Source organism: Excalfactoria chinensis, chromosome Z, assembly GCF_039878825.1.
Source record: "Excalfactoria chinensis isolate bCotChi1 chromosome Z, bCotChi1.hap2, whole genome shotgun sequence".
Classification (NCBI taxonomy): Eukaryota; Metazoa; Chordata; class Aves; order Galliformes; family Phasianidae; genus Excalfactoria; species Excalfactoria chinensis.
This window is the reverse complement of record NC_092857.1, coordinates 60536144-60557315: the sequence shown is the minus strand read 5'-3', so window position 1 is coordinate 60557315 and position 21172 is coordinate 60536144. Positions and strand designations below refer to the sequence as shown.

The 21172-nt window shown below is 38.8% G+C and overlaps 1 protein-coding gene across 2 annotated transcripts in view; it reads right to left on the bottom strand.

Annotated features, from left to right (window-relative positions):
- The window catches only part of COMMD10 (COMM domain containing 10), a 133811-nt gene that overhangs the window by 96450 nt on the left and 16189 nt on the right, over positions 1-21172 (bottom strand). Inside the window, exon 6 of one of the 2 annotated variants that reach the window (XM_072360491.1) lies at positions 19849-19852. The exons of the other annotated variant lie outside the window; for it this stretch is intronic. Within the exon in view, the coding sequence (XP_072216592.1) occupies positions 19849-19852 (4 nt within the window). The remainder of the gene's footprint in view (positions 1-19848; positions 19853-21172) is intronic. 2 annotated transcript variants of the gene reach the window in all.

Below are 21172 nucleotides of genomic sequence, written 5' to 3'. Positions count from 1 at the left end.
TGCTGCTGACCTGGGAAAGTCATTCTTGTTGATGTAGAGACGGTGTATAATTTTCCCAGTAGGACGTTCTCATTAGTTTTGGAACAGATGAAAAAAGGAGTTTTTATTTTAATGGCACAGTCTTTAAAAAAAATAAAAAATAAAATAAAGAAAAAAAGAGAAAATAAGAAAACTGAGGAAAATAGATAAAACAATACAGCAAAATCAAAAGCAGCATTGTAAGTGTCATAATCCTTTGCACAGCTCTTAAATTCTAAGAAGATATGAAGCACTCGTGGCAAATGACAGAAATCACAAAGGCATCACTACAGGAAAATGCATTTTCTTGTAATTTGAATTTACAGAAGAACGACCACAAGGTTAAAACTCAACCTTATCTGGGTGCCCTATCCCGTAGAAATCAAAGTTGGCACTTACAGTCAGTTACACCAGAGCAAGGATCTGCAGAGCATCAGGAGGGAGCTCTACCATCTGACAGCGTGCTCCATTTGCCTCAATTTCTTGATAACTTGAGGCTTCAGTAACACAATTACAGGACAGCTTTATCTGATCACAGTAACCATTAACATTGCCTGAAGTCAGTAATACCCAACAGCTATCAGTAGGAATGTAAAGGACAGTCTTAGATGAGTTCCCTAAAAGCAGATGTCCACGCCGTAGGATGACCACTACAAACACCACCATTCTGACAGATTGCCCATCACAGGTTCCTTTTTCTGAAGTAAACTGTCATGCCCTGAACCCAGATTTGAAGCAGGCCATCAAGAAGCTGCAATAAACTGCAGCGTGCATCGCCACTGCAAGGTTCCTGCCTTCTCACAGCCCCTGGTCCAGTAGCACCTCATACATATACCATTTCAGTGCTCAGACTAAGAAATTACTTACACACAGCTCAGTGTTAAGCTGGAACCAAAACATTTATTAACACTACTCTTCCTTTGCACTACTCCTCTTTCCTGGGATGGAAATGAGAAGGAAGAAAACTCATCCCAGAAGCAGTCACGTGCTTTGGAGCACAGTCTAAAAGCACACACAGCAACAGCACAGAAGGACCCTCCAGAGCACCATCCAAACCAAAGGAAGCACCAGAAAAGTGTGTGGCAGTGGGCTGGACAGCATGGTGCATCCCAAAACATCTGACAAGGATTAACCCACACAGTGTTTCCAAGATAGCTTAGAACAATGCTGTGGTGCAATGGTGATTAGAACAATGGAACAATGCAGAATATACATGTATATATTTATACAAATAGATTATACAGAGAGATAGAAAGAACAATGGTGAGTAGAACAATAGAACAATGCAATGGTGTGTTGCAAACAGCATCCAGACTCCAGTAATCCTACACCACAACTCTTGATAGAGACGACAGCTGCTTGCTAACAAGTGGCTCAGCACAAGAGCACGATGCACAGAAAAATAGTAGAAAGATACATTCAGTGATGCTTCTTGTTTTAAAAAGTAGTGCACAATGTCAGATTCCAACAAAAAGATAGCTGATAGGAAGTTAGCATAGACTAAAACCCAAAATAACAATATTAGGAAACCAGAGTTACAATGAGTCTTGTGCTGAACACCATATTTTCTCACTGTACTGGAGAAAAACATTTTATTCACTGCTAACGAGAGTCTTGTGGAAGTCAAAGATGCAATGTTAAAAAATACACACGGAACTTCGTTCCTTATTGAGTTCACGTGACGTTTTATATCACATTACTTTTGGTGCAGGACTTTATGAAAGTGCTTTCTCTTCCATTCATACAATACTGTGAAAACGTTAAAGCAATGAGAAAACTTCAACAGACGCAAAATATAGCTGTGTCCCTTTTAAACAGAGGTCTGAAATTAATTAAGTTGAAATACTGTAGAACACGCTAAAATAGAAAATAACTAATGAGCCTATAACTGTATTTCAGCTGCACACACTGTACAAGAGTAATTTTTTCCATGGAGAAACCAATGCTTTGGGGCATTTAGAAAATTGCTAAAGTAATTGGAAGAAGTAAGTATGAAACAAATGTATGCATATGCAAAAGGTGCACACCGAGATAAGAAGCTTAGGTGTGTAGATGAACCTGACTGAAGGTAGCTTTGCTTCATGCACCGCTTTTCTTCTGGAGTCAGTTTAACTTCCTGCTATACTTTGATTAGAAACCGACTTTTAATTGTGCTGAAAATGTTTTGAACAGGAACATTTTAAATGCACTATTGTCACCTTCATGTTTCTAGTGGCGCTGGATGATAAAGTTAATTTTCTAACACTTTACCACCGGTAGAACTGGGAAAGCAGTGGCTCAAACAAGAAATGTCTGAAGCAGGCATTCACAATGTGGAAGAGCATTATCTGCTGCACAAACATGCAAGTGTGAATATGAGCTCTTCCGTACAAAACTGCCCACAAAACTGCACTGAGATGAATAGATTTTAAATGCATTTTTCTTTATGTATACATAGGTCACTCCAAAAGTAATACCTCCTACTTGTTTCCATGGAAACTATGACAAAGAGCACAATAACAACACTTGATAGAGCAAATTCTCAGCTACAAAACACTTATTTTTCAACACAGTCACTCACCACCATTAGCTCTGCACTTTTGCCAGGGCTGAACAAGAGCCTGCATGTGACGCTCATAAAAATCAGCACAGCCATCCAGATGCATGTGGCTTGTCTTTCACATCACAGCCACCACTGCTGGAACACACCATCCATCACCGCACTGTGCTCAAATATCCACTAGTTGCTCCCTATAAACGTTCAGCAAGCGTCAATGCCAACGGGTGCATCTTGTCCATGTGGAGCAGGTCCATGATGCAACACTGATCCACGTGCACTTCTGTGTCAGACACCATCCTGTCAGACTGCCCCTCTGCTGCCATCTGTCACACAGCAACAACATGGCACAGAATACTGACGGGAAGGTTCAGCCTCTACTGCCACACCACCAACATCTGTCTCTGGACGTCAACAGCCAACATAATAAAAACTGCTTTCAGAGCAGCTGTTTTATTATTTTCAATGCGCAGCTTGTATTATCTGAGTCCCTTACATCCAACACACAGCCTTGCCCTCACTCCTCTAAAAATACTTTATTTTTCAGACATGGCTTAAGAGGGCCAGGGAGTTGTTTTTTTTTCCAATACCACCTTGACAGACAACGCTGAAGTTATTTCCCAGTGGAATAGGTACTCATGCACTGATTGCTCAGACTTAAAAGACTTATGACCATTTTGGATTGGAAATGAAAATAAAACAGATAGCTATATAAAACCATACTGCACTTGACAACATTTGAATACCATCCAGCTAGGTTTTAGTAGTCACGACGCTCAAATCTTCATATACTTATTAATATACTTTATAAATGCACTCTAATACTCTTTTCCCTTATTTGAAGCAAATCAGCAATAACTTGCAACTAGAATCTCAAAACCAAAAGTCTCAATTTTTAAAAGTCAGAATGACTGAAATTCCATGTTTTTTTTTACCAACCATTTTCTTCATCCAATAAAAGGTTCACTCTTTTCCAGCAGAGAATTAATCCCGTTGGATTCCTATGAGTAATCTAAGAGCAGCAACATGGGTTTATCTGCCCTCAAAAGAAGCACTGCAAACAAGGATGCAGGTTCTTTTTCCACCTGGTAACCATGGTGAAGGTTGTCCTTTTGGACAACGAGAAGAGGGACTAGGGACCCAGTTCCTAGAGAGCTCGCTCCTCTTTGAAAGAAATTAAACCTAAGATTCTCACCTGAAACCCTGGGAGAAAAAAGCAAATTGAAAATTTCACATTAAAGATACTAAAGCCTGCAGCACTATGAGCACTTTACACATCTGCTGCAATTATCTCCTCCAAAAGTACATCTGCTGTTGCTCCTCCAGCACTGAGTCATATATTGCTCGCGTGGCAAGGTATACAGCATCTGTGCGCAAACCTCAAGGTAGGGCCACACTTTCAGGATTCTCTGATAACAATGATGGGAGTGTTTCTGTAAAGTTTTCAAACATACATGGAAGTAAAAGGCGACAGAAGTAAGTACTTAGTCCTCAATGTCTGACTACTCTTCAGGGAGGAGGGTACTACAAAGAGAATACTTGAAAACTAAAAACACACAGTGGAAAGCACAAACTCTATAATCAGAAGAAAACAAGTGATGCTGTAGGTCATTTCAGTGTGAGCAAAACTACTCATCCCTTACCCTTTAAGCAGTTGGGTCAGCCAACTATTAAAGGACTTCTGATTCAGTACTGTTCTGTACAAAACAGCACACATTATTTTAAGTGTCCTTACTTTGTTGCCACTAGAGAAAGCCAAAACATTTGGTTTCAGTTTGCTCCTCCGGTGTGATTTTACCAGAAAATAACATACATATATTTCTTATATTACTTACTATGATAAATACAGGTCAGCGTGTTCTCCCAACTCTAATTCATGCTTCACTCATCTGAAAACCTCAGTTTTCTTGACTCAGTTCTTCATGCTCTTTTCCCACATCTGCTTCTTCTCCTTAGACCATGTGGAGCTGTGAAGATGTTCTTCCATATACTCCTTTTATTTTATTGTGCTTATCTATTTATAGACTTAAGTGTTTGAGTCAATATAAGGGATTAGGAAAGAAAATAACTTGTGATGTGCTCCCCCGCATTGCTTACTGTGGTAGAAAGGAAAGTTGTACAGCAGTCTGGCAGCCTTACTGGCTGTGAAGTGTCATTAAGTAAGAGACAGCAAGTTTTATCACGCACCTCTGACTACTAAATTCACAAAACAAACAGAAGGTTTACCATGGGAGGTAGAGAGATCAAGCAATATCCTCAAGTCACTCTTCCTGTAAAACAGCGTGTGGTTACTGAAATTGCTATGGGAAAATGGGAGTTCATCAGAAACACACAGTTCTAGGTGAAAATGTTCCTTAACCTTTTACATTACCACTCTTTAACAAAAAAAAACCAACAAAAAAACAAAACAAAACACAGCATGATGCAAAGATAGATGCTTGAACACCAAGCAAAACTAAAACATTACATCTGAAACAATGTCATGCTAAAATCTTTTATGTCCTTCAGCTCTAGTATTTCATTAAGGAAAGCAAATCTCTGCATGTGTCCTGCAGCAATGCAGTTCAGGAGATTTTAACAAGTAACGGAACTGAAGCTGAGGAGGACGCAGTAAAGGGGTAAACAAGAGACAACTGCTTTTCTCGAGGCAGTACTGCATGCAATTATTCCACCCAATGCACTATGATCTTGCAGGGAAGTAAAGTTATATTCAGGTATTTCCATTGCACATGCAACTGTTGCTGCAACTTCCTTCTGGTGTATGGCTCCTTGACAGTGAAAGCGTATTAAAAAATAGCTCTTCACTCAAAAAAATAATGGTTAATTTTCACCTAAGAGGCCGCACATTATTCAGAACCTCCCTTAACCATGTATGTTTTCTTCCAACACTCATCCTTCATGAAACACAGGCTTGCTTCCCCTAAGAACCAATTAAAAACTATTTTTCCAGGAGGTAGTAAAACAGCATTCCTCAACAGACAGCTATTACATCGCCTCCACAAACACATGTGGATTTCATACTGCGCTCATAATAACTGCTACATTGAAGAAGCTTTATTTCCCTGTTTCATTTCTGCAAAAGGGCCAAAATGTATTCTGGGAATGAATATAAATGTCAATTATTAAAACCAATGTTCCAAACACAGAATTCAGGTTACTCAGGTAATTTGAATTACAAAAACTTAGCTTCCCAAAACACAAATGAATTATTCTAAACTAAATGTAACACCAAGAAGGAAAAAAAAAAACAACCAACCAACAACAAAACAACAAAAAAACCCCACAATTTTAATTACCCATGAAGCGTATTTCTTTCTGCTCCCTGTCGTTTGCCTGATTAGGCCAGTCCTTCAAAATGACATGGGTGAAGAGCAGAGGGCATGTGAAATTTTTAATGCTTTTCCGAAGCCATGGGTGTCACGGACATGATGCAATAAATCAGGCCAACGCCGGCACAGTGGAACACAAGGAATGAATCAATCCCTTGATCATTTAGAAGAAGTAATACGTATATAAACAAAGCACACAAGCTTTTTGCTTTCAACAAGTAAGCTATTTCCAGATGATCGTGTTGAAAGAAATTACCAACAGAAACAGAGAAAACTACTCACAGTGGTAGCGAAGTATCTAGAGCGCAGGTGAGTACAGGATCTGGCCACAGGGCCTTAGTAAACATGGAAACAAACCAACCACGGCTGTAAGATGAGCAATAATGCACAAAGATTCCCATCACGTAGGGAATCCTTCTCCTTGTGCAATATTTTCTATTGCTCTGACAATCTCATGAGAGCATAAATAAACAGCTGAAATGAACTACGCCTGGAATACAAAGACAGGATTATACATTAGGTTGACTCTGGCCTAAAAGCTATGCCTAGTTGCTCATTTATGTCAGAAGGTACCAGATCCTCTACAAGACACAAAGCTCAAAACAAAGTCTGCATGTTTGTTGTGCTGCTGCAGCCACATATGGGTAGTATGAAACTGGCAAAGGAACGCATCGTGGTAATTTCAGGACTAGCACAGCTCAATCCTTTATCGACCTCTTCCCTCACTTTTTCTGTTAAACCTCTTTTTACTTAATACAGCCACACTGAGATGGAAATCTGAAGTTTCTCTTACACTGTCTGTCGCTGTGCCATTACTACCGTAATTGTGAAAACCCACTCACCCACCAGTGTGCTGTGAGTTTTGTTTTGCCAAATAAAATACAAAGGACTAAACTGCAATAATACAGTCCAGACGTGCAGAGTGGTTACAGCACAAAATTAAAGTGAATAAAAGAATGCTTGCGCTTCTTCCTTTGAGCTCTTGACACTGTCTCAGATACAGCGATTTTCTACTCCAGAGTGAGTATCTGATAGCATTAGATAGTTCAGATTTCAATGTATGTAACACATCATGAATACCCTTGTCCCCCTCTGCTGAGGAGAGCCAGAATTAAGATTGCCTGCAGCCCAGTAGACAGTGCTTGGACTGTGCTCCTGAGTTCACCATCAATCAGCTGTAGAACCTTCGGCTGAATTTTCACTCCGTGCACACTAGTCTGGCTCAGATTAATGCATTCATATATTTCTCTTTTGCTGTAAAGCAATTCAGTAATAGAAATTCCATACTAAAAACAGTACATGAGAATTCCAGTCTTTATTCAAAAAAGTATTCTATTAAAAATGTAATTCTAGCACTAATTTGCAATTGCCTGCCACTGATTAGGTCGTCACACCTAGGAAACCCACCTTGCCTTTGAGAGCACTATTAGAGACAAAAAGGATGTCCAGATCCCCGCTTCACTGCAAGGACTTCATTACAACAAATAAAGGGTTAATTCGGTACTTCCTATACCTTTCAGAAGTCTCATTTAAGAAGTGACTCAATAAAACAGATGAGATCTCGTTGGGTTGGGGGCACATATTAGAAGCAATTGTTAAGACCTTCCAGTGCATGACATTTTCTCCTAAGTAAACTATAATTTTTATATGAAATAAGTGAAGAAGTCAACTGTGTTATTATTGTGTTCCACAATAACCACAACACGTTTCATCAGGAGTGCAGGCTAGGACACACTTTGACGTGAAACAGAGCAGCAATTTGCACTGGTAGAATACCACTATTAAAACAAGAAAAAACATCCCAGCAAAACCCTGCTTCCAGACTCAGCCTAAAAATAATTAATACTGAAGCTGTATTTTACAAAATGCTTTTTACAAGCCTTTTAAACTTACTGAATGTATCAGCACAGCGTTTTATAATCTTCTTTTTGTTCCTCCCACCTCACGAAATCTAAACGTGAGTTCTGCCTAACAGTTGGCTTGTGCAGTCTGGTTTTACAGTTCTTCATACTGCAGTTGGTATCAAAAACAACCGTTATATGCACAAGACTTCAGTCTGTACCCTGTTAAACCTCACCTAGCAGGCAGCCCAGCCTCTTCATTCTCAGTCACCATTTGGCACAAAGCAACAAGCTTCTAAAAAATCACAAATTTCAGACCTTTGTAGGAAAATTCCTCATGGAAGTCACCTATCATGGTAACGCAATTTCCAAATGCAGAACAACACGTATTTTAGAAACAAGTTTGCAGCAAGTTAAAGTCCGTATGTAAAATGTTGCACTTTTAATTGTTTTTGCACTGCTAATTGATTCGGGGATATAATCTTTGTGTTTTACTGATCTCACTCTACACAGATTCAAAGAAAAAAGATTTGCTTTGAAATAGTGCTCTGTTTACAAGCTGAAATGAATTGTGTTATTACTCTTAAAATAAACCAAGACAATAATCATAAAAATGACAAGAAATGTGAATCCAAGACCCCAAATACCTTCTGCCCTACAAGATCTACTCAGCAACTGCAACCACAAATATCTGCACAGGTACTATTTTCATGTAGTGTATTACAAGGAACACCACAAAATTTGGACTCCAGGCGCAGTGCTAACATTGCCTTTCATCCTTCATTTCCTTCATCGGTTTTATTCTATTTTATTACTTTAATTCTCATCAAACAGTTCCTTATTGTTCATATTTCACATTATTAAGATTATGCCCGGTTACACTAACTACAGCAGTACTAATTAATGCTTGACACAGGACCCAAGTCTGCCGGGTTATAAACAACTCTTTATTTTTCCCACTTTCTGGTATGGACCGAGTAATTTTAATGGGAATCAGTTCAACTGAAAGACCGATCTGCAATGCTACAGCACCTCCGTGCAGCTCCAGGTAAGTAGCATTTCTAATGAAAATTCATTTGGACAATTTAACATATTAACCAAAATGGAAAATGTAACAAACCACCTCTGAATCCTGTTAATCAAAAGGGCTGAAGTGGGACTCAGATCATCTGGCCCAACCATCTCCAGCCCTTGTTCAAGCATTTTGCTCTAACAGCCTCCCTGAATACATCCACTTCTAATACCTTATTGAGTAGCACCCTGTGAAAACTACAACCACAGAACCAGAAAAACTGTTCCTTCCAAACTTAACCATTTTCAGTGACGTTTTTTGGTTTTCTTCCTTGCAATTTGAAAACTTCACTTAAAACTTCAGTTAAATGTACTGAAGTCCTTCTGATAACAGTAACCATCACCTCCCGACAGAATCTCTCTGTTTCAGCTGCAGTTCTATTACTTTTTACCTTTTTGCAGCCTTCTCGTACCCTCTTTCTATATGTTATAAAGAACAACTTTTATTGCTATTATTTCCTTAGCTCTCTACCCATAAATTGGCAGTTGAGAAAACAAAGTGGTAGGCTAATTCCTGCAGCTCAAGACGGGTTACGCTGCTCAGCCTGTCATTTCCCGTCTCAGTCAATTCCAGGCATTCCAAGTCACTCTTGATCCTTTAATCAAAACTACCCTGACAATTTTATCTTATTCATTGCTAATATGCATAATGTCTACCCTACGTTTGTTTTACATTGATTTTTCTTCAATTTCTCTTCTTCTCACTCTCCTATTTTTCCCCCTCTCACAACATACATTTATCCTTATCAGGTCCATTTCTTACCCTTGTATTTTCATAACTGGTAAATTTTAGTTTCAAGTACCTCACCTACAAATCAAATTCCTTGTACTGTATTCTTCAGTTCACAACCAGACAACAACAAAAAAGACTTAAAGAAGAGCTGTAGAACCAAGAATTAATCTCACCAGCTTTACAAGCATACTTTATACAAAAAACTCTTCCCGATGCTGCACTGCTTGGGGTAGAGATTATATTATTTAAGGACTAACCATGTGAATGACACAACTAATAACAGGAGAAGAATCTAATCAAATTCACTTCAGACAAACGTGTACAAACATGATTGATTAAAAAGTTTAGCAATTTCCTGGCTTTTGAATCTGAAGGAATTCTTGAAACACATAATTCCCTTCATCTCACCAGTTTTACTAACAAGAAAAGTAAATTCATCAACCTAAATAAATTCCACATAAATCATTCCTTCCAATACACAATGTAAGTTATAGACCTAACCAACAATCTTCCTGAGCTTTGCATGATAAGCACGAGCCCTTCTTAAAGGAAGGTATACATGCAATGTATGACATTGAAGTCAAGAAGTTAGCAACAGCTGAGAAAAGGACAGAGTTCAAAGCTGTACTTTCTTTGCTATATCACCGCATTCCAATTTGCAGCTACTGCAGTCCACTTCCTTCTGTAAGTGCATTTTTTATTGGGCTCCCTCCACTGGAAACTGAAGCAATCACAATTTCTAGTAAAACTTTATGCACAACGGTTTTACTTCGCTTTCTTATTCTGGTTTGCCCTGTAGCTTTCTTAAACATGACACTGGCACAACTGAAGGAGCAGTGAGTTTTATTCTGCAGTCTTTCTTCCACCTACTGCAGACAAAATGGTTAAGCATCAAAGGGACCCCTCGTGGTCATCTGGTCCACCCTCCTTGCTCAAGCAGGGAGACCCAAATGATATGAAAATGAAATGTTTGAAGTTTCTATGGATCTAAATGAAGAATAAACAAGTTTCTCAACAGCCAGGAGAAAACAGGGGTTGAGAGTGATTTTTTTGGGTGGTTGCAGGTGTTTTGTTGTGTTTTTTTGGGTTTTTTTATGATTTTATCATATCTGCTTATCTCTACAGTCAGTTTAATGCTTTTGTGCTGGTTTCAAAGGATTCCTTACAAGCGACATAAATGTTCTGGACTTTGTTCATCTCAATAGATACCACAGTTATGCAGTATTAAGGTTTAGTGTCTGTATCGATAACTTCAGCTAAAATAATCTCATACATTCTGATAAGGATTATAACAAGAAAAGCCAAAGAAATTCAACTCCATGCTGGGCTGTGCTCTATTTCAGTGAAGCTTGATACAAATGCCAGTTTTCACCCTTCTGATGCTCTCTTTCTTGCTAAGTATTTCCTTCTCCTTTTCAAACTGATATTCAGGGTCCACACAGACAGCAGCCAGAGTAATAAAATTAAAGCAAAGCAGATTTTATTACTGCTCACACATCACAAACCCGTAAGTTAAATAAATAAACAGGGATTTTAAAACAATCAAAAGAAAAAAGCTGCCAAACCCCTATTGGCCGTCTCACCTATCTTCCTGCTGGTATGTTACTACATACAGAATACATCTTCCCAGGTGGATCTGAAGTGGGGGTGGAGGGGTGAAGACAGATGGGATGAGAATCAGTCACCACCTTCTCCATTATTTGATATCCTGCCTTCAGAATACACGGCTGGCTCCTCATACATAGAAACCCAACCACTTTCCACCTCTGAGGTGCATCATTCCAGCAGTTGGACCAGCTCTCCACAATTCCCAAAAACATCACTTCCTCCTTGCTTCGCTGTTTAATGACAGCAAGGCCTGACCTTAAATACTCGTGTTCATCATTATCCATTAACGTTAGTGCAAAAAATGCAGGACTTCTGTGAGAAACAATCAGCAAAAATGAAAGAGCCATTTGTGAAATAGTTTAAATCAATTAAACATGAAAGGAATTTTGTGGAACAAAGCACGACATTTCTCTAGGCAATGACTTTCTCCTTGACATATTCCAAACCCAGTACTTCATATTCAGTAAAAATACAGGATAACTTTTGCTTACTCTACAATTTTTATCGCTTCCTTTAGTTAAAACAGGTAATGCTGAAAGCATGCTACAATAATACAGCTTCAGAACAACTGTGGGAAAAACTGAGCATCAACTTTATTTCAGTCATCTGAAAACAGGATGGTATAAAAAGCCAGCAGCCTCTGAAGCCTGCAAAATTTCTGAGGATCTTGGAGAGTTACATTAACAAAACCATCCACGTTACTTAAATTCAAAGCTGGCTTAGCCAGTGTTGGAAATGTTTTGGAAACAAACCATTATTTATTTATTTATTTTTAATGGAGGTTAACGAGGGCTTTGATTTAGAATAAGCAAGAATGAATTATTATAGCATGGCCCCTCTCCTGCTTCATGCTGACAAATGCGCTTTATCCATTTATCCATCCACAACAGATACACTAAATGACATTTTTAAGGTTTTTATTTTTATGTTATTATACCTTTTCTATTTCATTATACCTTTCTTCTGCCTTATTTCCACAGATCTTTTAAAGTATATGCTTGCCCTTTGATCACATTCCCTCAGTTAAACGTGTCAAGGTTTTCTCTTCAAAAAGCAGTAAAAATAAGTGCACTGTGCTCTTAACACACCTCAGTCCTAAAGTCAAGGATGGCTCTAAGATCTTCTTGATTTGCTCCAGGCCTCAGGAGAGCTTAACTGCAGTTAAAATGGTAACATGAATTTTAAAGCCACTCCAATTAATAAATAAATAAATAAAATTATGTTATATGTGAATTTTTAAGAGCTCTTCAAAATGACTTCCCTGATACTAGGTTGAGAAGAAAGCACTGTGTCATGTATTGTACCACTGCTCACAGAGCACTGCTTCCTGCATGCCAACCATTCTCAGCTGCACCAGAAAGACTCCACTGGCTCAACTCAACTTCAGTTCATAACAGTTCACTGCTCCTCTTGGTGATATTTTCCCTTACTGCTTCGACCACCCCATATTTGTTTCATGCACTTCACTTCTTTGTTATACCATTCCCCATCAGACACGTTTGTACCCGATTAAATCGGTTTGCCTGGCTACTGTACCTTTGACAAGCTCAATGCATTTCAGCAGGGAATCTCATCTGACCGCAGCTGCTGCAGCAAAACAGTTCTGAAGAGGTTTAACATTAAATGTTTCTGTCTGTGCGGTGTATTTGGAAAGAAATTAAATAGTACCTACTTCAATACTAAGAAATGGCTATTCTTGGAGGGCCACAGAGATGCTGGAACACCTTTCCTAGGTAGAAACATTGAGGGAGTTGGGCTTCTTTAGCTTGGAGAAAAGAAGTCTTCAGGGAGACATCACAGGAGCCCTCCCATACTTAGAGCTTATGAGTATGAGGGAGAGTGACAGTCTAATAGTCATAGCATGGGGGGACTGAACTTAAAGAGGGGAGATTTAGGTTAGATGTTAGGAGAAAACATTGTATTCTGAGGGTTGTGAGGTGCTACAATAGGCTGCTGAGAGATGTTCTGGACACCCCATCCCTGGAGGTGTTCAAGGCTGGGTTGCATGGGGCCCTGTGCAGCCTGATCTGGTGAGTGGCAACTGCCCATGGCAGGTGGCTGGAAGTAGATGATCCCATCGTGATGGGACATGAGCCATTCTATGATTCCAAGATTTATCACACTATCTGCAAGACTGCTTAGTTCTCATCCAACAGTCATTTTTTCTAAACCTGAAACGTGTTTAGAAACAGCAAGCTAAAAGGCTCAGTCAATAACATGCTGAATGTTAGCCTCCAACAGCACAACTGATAGGAATATACTGCCATCCAGAAACTACGAAGCTGTCTAAACATTGTCTAAACATCTTCTTTGCAGTAATACACTATTTTTACACTAACTTTAGCAGCAGAAGATACGCTACAGTACAAGAAGGTCTGAAAAACAAAGGAAAATAATCTAATAAGTAATTGTAATGATACATTAATCAATTATTCGTTAAAAAGAAAAGAAGCAACAATGGAAAAATAAAGTGATAGCAGTTGTATGAAAGGTTTATTTGAAAGTGTGTTATTATTGCTTCTGGAATCTACAGGATGCTTTTGAGAGGAATAGTAAGAGTTTCTGCAAAGATGGAATGATAGAAAGGAAGAAGGGAAAAGGAGTAGGAAAGTAAAGAGGCAAAATGATCTAGAAATAAAAGAAAACACCAGGTTTTTTTTTTTTGCCTTCTGTAAGAGGGATTTCTCTTAACCTACAGATACATTACTTTCAGCCTTTAAATTTCAACTTCAAATGAGCCTTCTCCTCTTAAGGAGAATCTTCGAGTGACCCTCTTCCTTTCCAGCAATCATTTCAGATACCTGCATTAAGCATTTTAAGGCTTTTGCCCTTGTTTTTGAACAAAGATAGGAATTTATTTTGAAGAGCATGCGGTCAGATTTTGAAACTCCTTTATTCAGGACTCGAAGGGAAGAGGAAGATGTCAGGCATCTGAACTCCTTTGTGCAGCTAATGTATTCTGTACTCAGTTCCACACTGAAAAACCCTAGGACTGCTAGGTATGAGGGCACACCTAACTCATCAGAGGGGAGACCCATGAAGATACAGCGCTCCTCCAAAAAGCTTGAGCTTGGGATTCTGCTATGCCAACACAGTAATACCTTTCTGCATCTCATGAAGGAGGCAAGTGTACCCGTAAGTGCTGAATCATGCAATCACAGAATTACCAAGGTCAGAAAAGACCTCTAAGATCATCCAGTCCAACTGCCCACCTACCACCAATATTCTCCCACTAAACCATGTTCCATAGTAAAGTACCTACCACGTAAAAAATAGAATCATAGGCTACAGCTGCCTACAAATCTGGTCCTTGAGAACTTGCCTTGCTGTCATATTCTGAATCTCATGACTTGCCCTTTATGTATAAACATTTCCCAACCCTCTTCATTTCTGTTGATGCTGGGAAAGAGGACACAAAAATAATCCAGCTTCTTCAACCTTCTTTAAAACTCCGCGCCCTGCGTTTATGCACAAGTAGTAATCCAAAAAGCCTTCAATCAGTTGCTACTGAAAAACTCAGTGACTAATCCTGACACTCTTAAGATAGCATTTAGAAACACGCCTATAAAGCAATTCTCAAAATATTTTCATTATGTAGAGAGCTGAAAGATTTATGCCCTTACACTGAGAACTCCATAAGCTCACTTAAAAAGCATCACTATACAAGTTTCTTTTCCATTTGACCAACCAATATGGTTCTGCATCACGAGGTGACTGAACAGCTTAGATACTTTGACTACACATTTGCAAGCTCAGAAATGTGGTTTTAGGTGTCAAAAAAAAACCAAGCAGTTTCATCTCCTGCATAAATTTCAAGCTAGACAAGCATGTTTATTATTTTCTGCTATATTTTTGTATCGTAATTACATTACTACGAGGCTTCAAAATGTATTCTTAGCATGTCTGGCTCCTTATGGAAAAAAAAAATTTCCATTTTCCCCTTGAAATCTCCTTCTATTACTGCATTGCTAGCATGTGTGCATTCCTACAATGATGTCATTTCATTAGTAGTGATTTCATAAAATCATAGTGAACAAGATTTGCACAGGGGCTGTGGGCTGCGTTTTTCCTGTGAAACTGGTGATATTTCACATATATTATATTGAGAAAAAAGTCACTTGTCATAGCAGCATTTGAAATTAGCTGAACATTCATATAAAGCTGAAAGACACAAGTTTAGATGCCACATCATTCCAGATACCAGACTGCTCTCTTTTACAAACAACAACAAAAGAGTGAAAATTGCTGCCCTTGTGTATGACAGAGGTGACGACCCACCCTCTTCCACCCAAAGCATAACTAGAAAGGGAGTCACAGCCTTGTTACAGGCACCTGTGTAATGTCAAATGCATAGTGCTGATCCTGTCTGACAGCATATACTGTATATTTATTGCCTTAAGCAGGACAGATGTTAGCAACACAGGAGATGCTCACTCTTTAATCTTTCAAGAATATGCACATTACTTCTCCAGGAAGCCCAATCTGGCAGTTTGAGAAGTTTGCATATTGACAAAAAATAGCTAAAATAATGGGAAAGCAATTGAGCCAAAAGAAGAAATGATGTGAATTTGCACGGTAGCTGCCCTTGCCACCCTTTCACTTCCAAATAGCCCTTTCTGATCTTGGTGTTAATATGGTTAAGAAGAAAACACATGCACATCTGTTATCCAGGAACACATGAGAGGTTGTGAGTATGTACAGCAAAGATAAAGGAAAAGCAACCAGATGCAGGATGTGCACAGCTTTGCAATGTGCAGAAGTGTATGTGTGATCCTGGCATCCTGTTCTGACATAAATCAGCCAGCTCCTTGGAGCTGCATCACAAAAATACTCAAACGGAATTCATAATTTCCCAACCTGAATTAAAGTTTCCAGCACAATGTCCTCACTTCATCGTAATGTACAGACACTTTGTTGAAATGCTTCAAACAGTAGAGTTTTGGTTTCTGTAGCTAGCATCATGGTAGAAAGAATGAAAGAAAAAACCTGAAAGAGAAATATCGTCAAGCACTCATCTTTTGATGCAGAATCTCACAATTATTTAGTTTCATACTGACAAAAGTACTCAAGGCATTGCATAATTAAAGCCCAGGCCTGTACATTTAACAACACCAGTTCTGCACTGGCAGTGTATGCAGCTGCTCCCAGTTGAAGTCAGTGGCCCCCAGAACTAGGAATTCTCTACTATCTCTTCCACAGGCCATACAAGTTCCAGATGCAGCAGACAGCTCACCTGATGCTCCACACTCCAGCAACACACTGCAGACCCTCAAGCTGATGCTGAGTTTCTTCAAGTAAAATTGTTAACTAAACTGAAGCTCTGTATGGCCACTCCAGTGCTCATTCTCTGATAGGGAGCTGGAGAATTTGATGGAGAGGACAGAAAACAAGTTGGAAAGAAAATACCAAAAACCCCTACATTTAACACGTAAGAAAGTTGAGGAGCAAGTGAAATCAGCTTTACTAAGCATTCTCAGATTTTACAACTTATTTAAAACTGAATTATCCACCAAGTTTTAATCCTTTTGGCCCAACTTCACTTCTCTGCTTCTGAAACTGTAAAAGCAAGGCGGCATTTGTGGAACATCATTTGTTTTAAACTCTTCTGTCAGTTACAACAGACATCCCATAGCAGCTAAGAACAGTCAGAAGGGTATTGAGGGCATGCCATTGCAGTCAGTCCTGCAGTAGACTACTACTTAAGATCAAGCATTTTATCTGATATTGTCAGGAGGAATTAAAAAACAACAAATAGAGATTGATTAAAATTATGCATTTGATGTGAACTAGGGTTGCTGGTTTGTGATTTTTTTTTTTTTTCCCCAATGCAAAATTAACCCAGTCAACACGACACTCAGCAAGAAAACTAATGCCTGGAATACTAAGAATTGATATAAATGTCTATTTGTGGAAGATGTTAATAGTTAAAACGTTAGACTGTTGCACAGAAAAATGACCTAAGATGGAAACTAACAGGCTGAGTGACTGCTTCATGCCTGTTGTGCCTTCCCATACATTGCTGATCTTCACTGAAGGATCTTCTGAAAAATTCTATCACGTAAAAACAAAATTATCACAGGTTCCAATCTAATCCACATGTCTAATGCTTAGAATGAATATATATATATATATATGCATATATATATATATACAAGCTGGGACACAACTGGGAATTATAACAACAACAACAAAAAAAAATCTCATGAAAGTCAAGATGTTATACAGGGAATGCTGGAAAAAGACAACAAAGAAGCTCATGCAGGTTTGCTTTTTTTGGTGTACTAATCAAAGAGGCAGACAAAATACTACAGAAAACAAGAAAATAAAACTCCTGTCAGTTTTCTTCAGCAGTTCATGTTTAATTAAGTCCTTACACTGGAGTGTCCCCAAAAATGCATTTCTGAGTTGCAGCTCCAGAAGTTGGAGGTATAGTCAAGTTCTAGTACGTAACTTCAAATAAAACAATCGGCACATACCTAGAAACTCCTTTTAACACCTTCATTTTACGTGTTGCTTTTCTCTAAGTAAAGGCCTCCCAATTTCTGAGGGTACTAGAAGAGAAGTCAGTAGGAAAGCGCTTCTTCCATTTCCACCTGGGATGGACTACCCCTGAACTACCATCACAGTAACAAAAAGCAAACCAATTGGGTCTACCCTGAGTACCTGCACAGTAAAACAAACACACCAAACAACAGATAATTAGGATTGCAGAAGACAATCCTATCTGTCTCTTCCATCGAGCTCTGAAGACATCCACCTCACCAGGGAGCCAGATACAGGGAAATAAAACACTGCTGGCACTTGAAGATGTGAAGTATTTGAAGAACACATCCACTGAGAAAACAAACACAAAAATCCTGTTTTACTTTTTTTTTTTTTTTTTTTAATTAGATGAAAATACTTCCACATCTCTCACAGTTTTTCTTCTTTAGAACCCCTCAAAGGAAAAATAAAGGATTAACAGACAGCAATACTTTCTACAGGTCTGTCTATACTTTACTATATGTCTATAAGTTGCAACTGCTGAATAGTAACAAGATCATTTTAAATATGGAAGAGCTGAGAAACTGAATATGGAGACACCCACCACACTTAGAGGTCTGCAGAGCTTCCCAATACTATATTATATTTAAAGAAATCATCTCCAACTTTTATAAAGAACCTATTCCACCTCTTCTCAGCTTGAGTAATTGCTAAGTAGAACAAAAGACAACTACTCCTATCCGATCTTAATGCCACAAAATTTTACTCATTAATTAATATCCAAATGCTTTATGAGCCCTGAGATTACTGCCTTTTAAACCTGAAGCAAAATGCTGGTTCTTCCACATCTGAAAACAGAAGAATTCTCTGTAAATATCTGCGTTAGAAAAGCTGGTGACACTGGAGATTACATGCTTTCTTCCCCTGCCTCACCTCTATTTGAAGTAGGCAACAGTAAACGTCGCTGCTGGAGAGGACATACGCAGAACAGTTATTTTCACAACAGAGAGCCTTGTTGTTAGAGGAAGGTCAAGTTCAACATTACCTTACCTTCCTACCTTACAGTCAGAAGAACCAGGCACAAGGCAGATGCCACATTTTGGCAAGACTTGAGCACAGAAGACATAGCCCATGGGCATTCTGAGAAAGGAGGGATTAGTACTAAAGGTACTGCAAAAGTACTGCAGAACTACAGGCAAAATACAGGAAAATAAGGTTGTTTTCCACCTTAAATTTAAACTCCTCCTGATGATGCAGCGGGTTATCAAGTTTAAACTCAAATATTTATGCTACTTTTCAGCTCCTTAATTGGACTGACGATGGTAAAGCTACACATTTATGCACAATTCAGTACACTCCTGTACAAAGGAACTGGAATACTAATATTATCTATAAACTGAGATTGTTTCACGACACTGTTAACAGTGACCAAGTCTTTTCTTTAACTCCATGACAAAAACATACATGGGCAGAGTTGTAAAGAGCATTTAAGTGGAAATGGAGCAATTGCAGGGGCTGCTACCAATTACAGGGTTTGCAAATTCATGTGTTACAGATTTTACTCATAAATTGTGTCGACTGCCAGGCAAAACAGAAGGATGCTGCAGAAATGCCTGTAAAGGGATCTCCACTATAAGCTAGATAATTCAACCATTTAAGATCATAAATGAAGCTTTGCTAATTAGCTACATGCTGCACCACAATTGCCAGAGGTGTGCATGCACTCCTGGAGTCACGCGGCCTCATAGATGGCTTCTAGGTAAAATGCCATACTACCCACAGCTTTCAGGATACAGGTTATTCACCCTTCCATTTTGTGCTGGTAAGAAAACAAAAGCTCTCTCAGCAGCTTGAAAATTCAGGACTGTCTTCAGTTTTTCCTCTAATTAAATGAATTTAATCAAGGACGATAGATAAATCAGAAACGGGCCGATGCAAGAATTGCTGTGCATTGCAAGTTTGAAATTTCAGGCTTTAAAGGTTGAGCAAAGACACTTCTAACAGCTTTCTGTAGTGATGTGACAGCCTGGAAGCAAATTATGAATTTCAAGCTCATTTTTCTGAGCTGTTCCACATGCCCAAGATGTTACAACCATTATCACCACAGCTCCTGGAAACATGAAGACATTTCCCAGTATTTTGAAACCTTGTCTTAGGGAACCCTCTGCTTTCTTATCAGCAGGAGTATTCATTTGACTTTAGTTCTCAGAACAAAATTGGTTTCATAACCTTCCTTGCCAAAAGCAGCAATCTAGCTTGTATGTGGCGGTTCTGAAAGACTGTGACCAGGACAGTGCTATCTGAAGCCATCTAGGCCTTCACTTATCTCCTCTCAATTGGAATGGAAAAAAGCCCTCTTAAATCCCATCCTCAAACATTTTTGCGTTCAAACAGTAGCCTGCCCTACTTATCTTTTTGGCAATTGCTAGAGACTTGCAAATCTGCACTACACAAACACTAAATTCAAGTCAAGCATGTACATGCAAGCTTCCTTGTTTGCTGAGAAAAGAAAGGGTAATACCTTAATCAGAACAGAAAACGGCTGATGAACACAAGAAGCAAGTCACAACTTAGTGTTTGCAATTCATCATAGTGCCTCCAACACCACTGGGTTTTAATTGCACTCCCCCTTTTGTTTTGGTTTTTGTTTGTTTTTTTTTTTCCCAAGACATGACAAATTACTTAGTATTTTGGAAAAAAAAAAAAAAAAAAAAAAAAAAAAGAAGTGTCTAAATGCATTCATGGTCAAAGCAGAGGCCTGAGAAGGACAAATGCTAGGAACACATTGATGTACAGATGCTCAGTGCCGTTACATCCTGCCTCTTGAGTGGAAGTGTACCACCTGCATCTACTGTTGCCACTCTGCCAACATTGCTCCCTTTCAGAATGAAAGGGGTTAAATTGAAGGGGAAGTGGAAGCACCATCACGCTTCCTTAAACATCCATCAGAAGCGCAGGTCCTGCCTGCATGATACAGAGGCTGCACTGAATCTACAGCCTGAGTTGATGGATTGACCTAGCTCAACTGGAAGGAAAAGCTTTGCTTGTCATCTACTCTGCTTTGCTGTTAAAGATGAGGAAAACATTCACAATGACAAACTCAGAAAGATAAGCGGCATACTTACTGAAGTCAACAGAGCAATACATCTAAGGCCTACAGTTGTTCACAGTCCCGGCTGTGTAGAAAGTCTGTTAAAACTACAGGGGGATAAAAAAGAGAAAGCTGGGGCCTCTCACTTTAGAAAGTAAAATATATTTTAAGATGTCCAGATTTCCATACCCTCTATGTAGAACTATTCTGTATACCCTCTATTCTGTAGAACTAATATCTATTATGATCAGCTTCAACTGCAGACCTCATTTTGATTTTCAACAAACAGTTGCAAAGGAAAAAAATCATTTCAGTGACTTTCTCCTTTTAAAGCATCCAGAGATTCAAGAGAAATTAAAATGAAATAAAAATTAAATGATTACAGTAATATTTTAATATCACGTGCCTTGTGTCAGAAGCACTGCATTGGCAGGTTTAATAAAACAGCACTTTCATCATTTT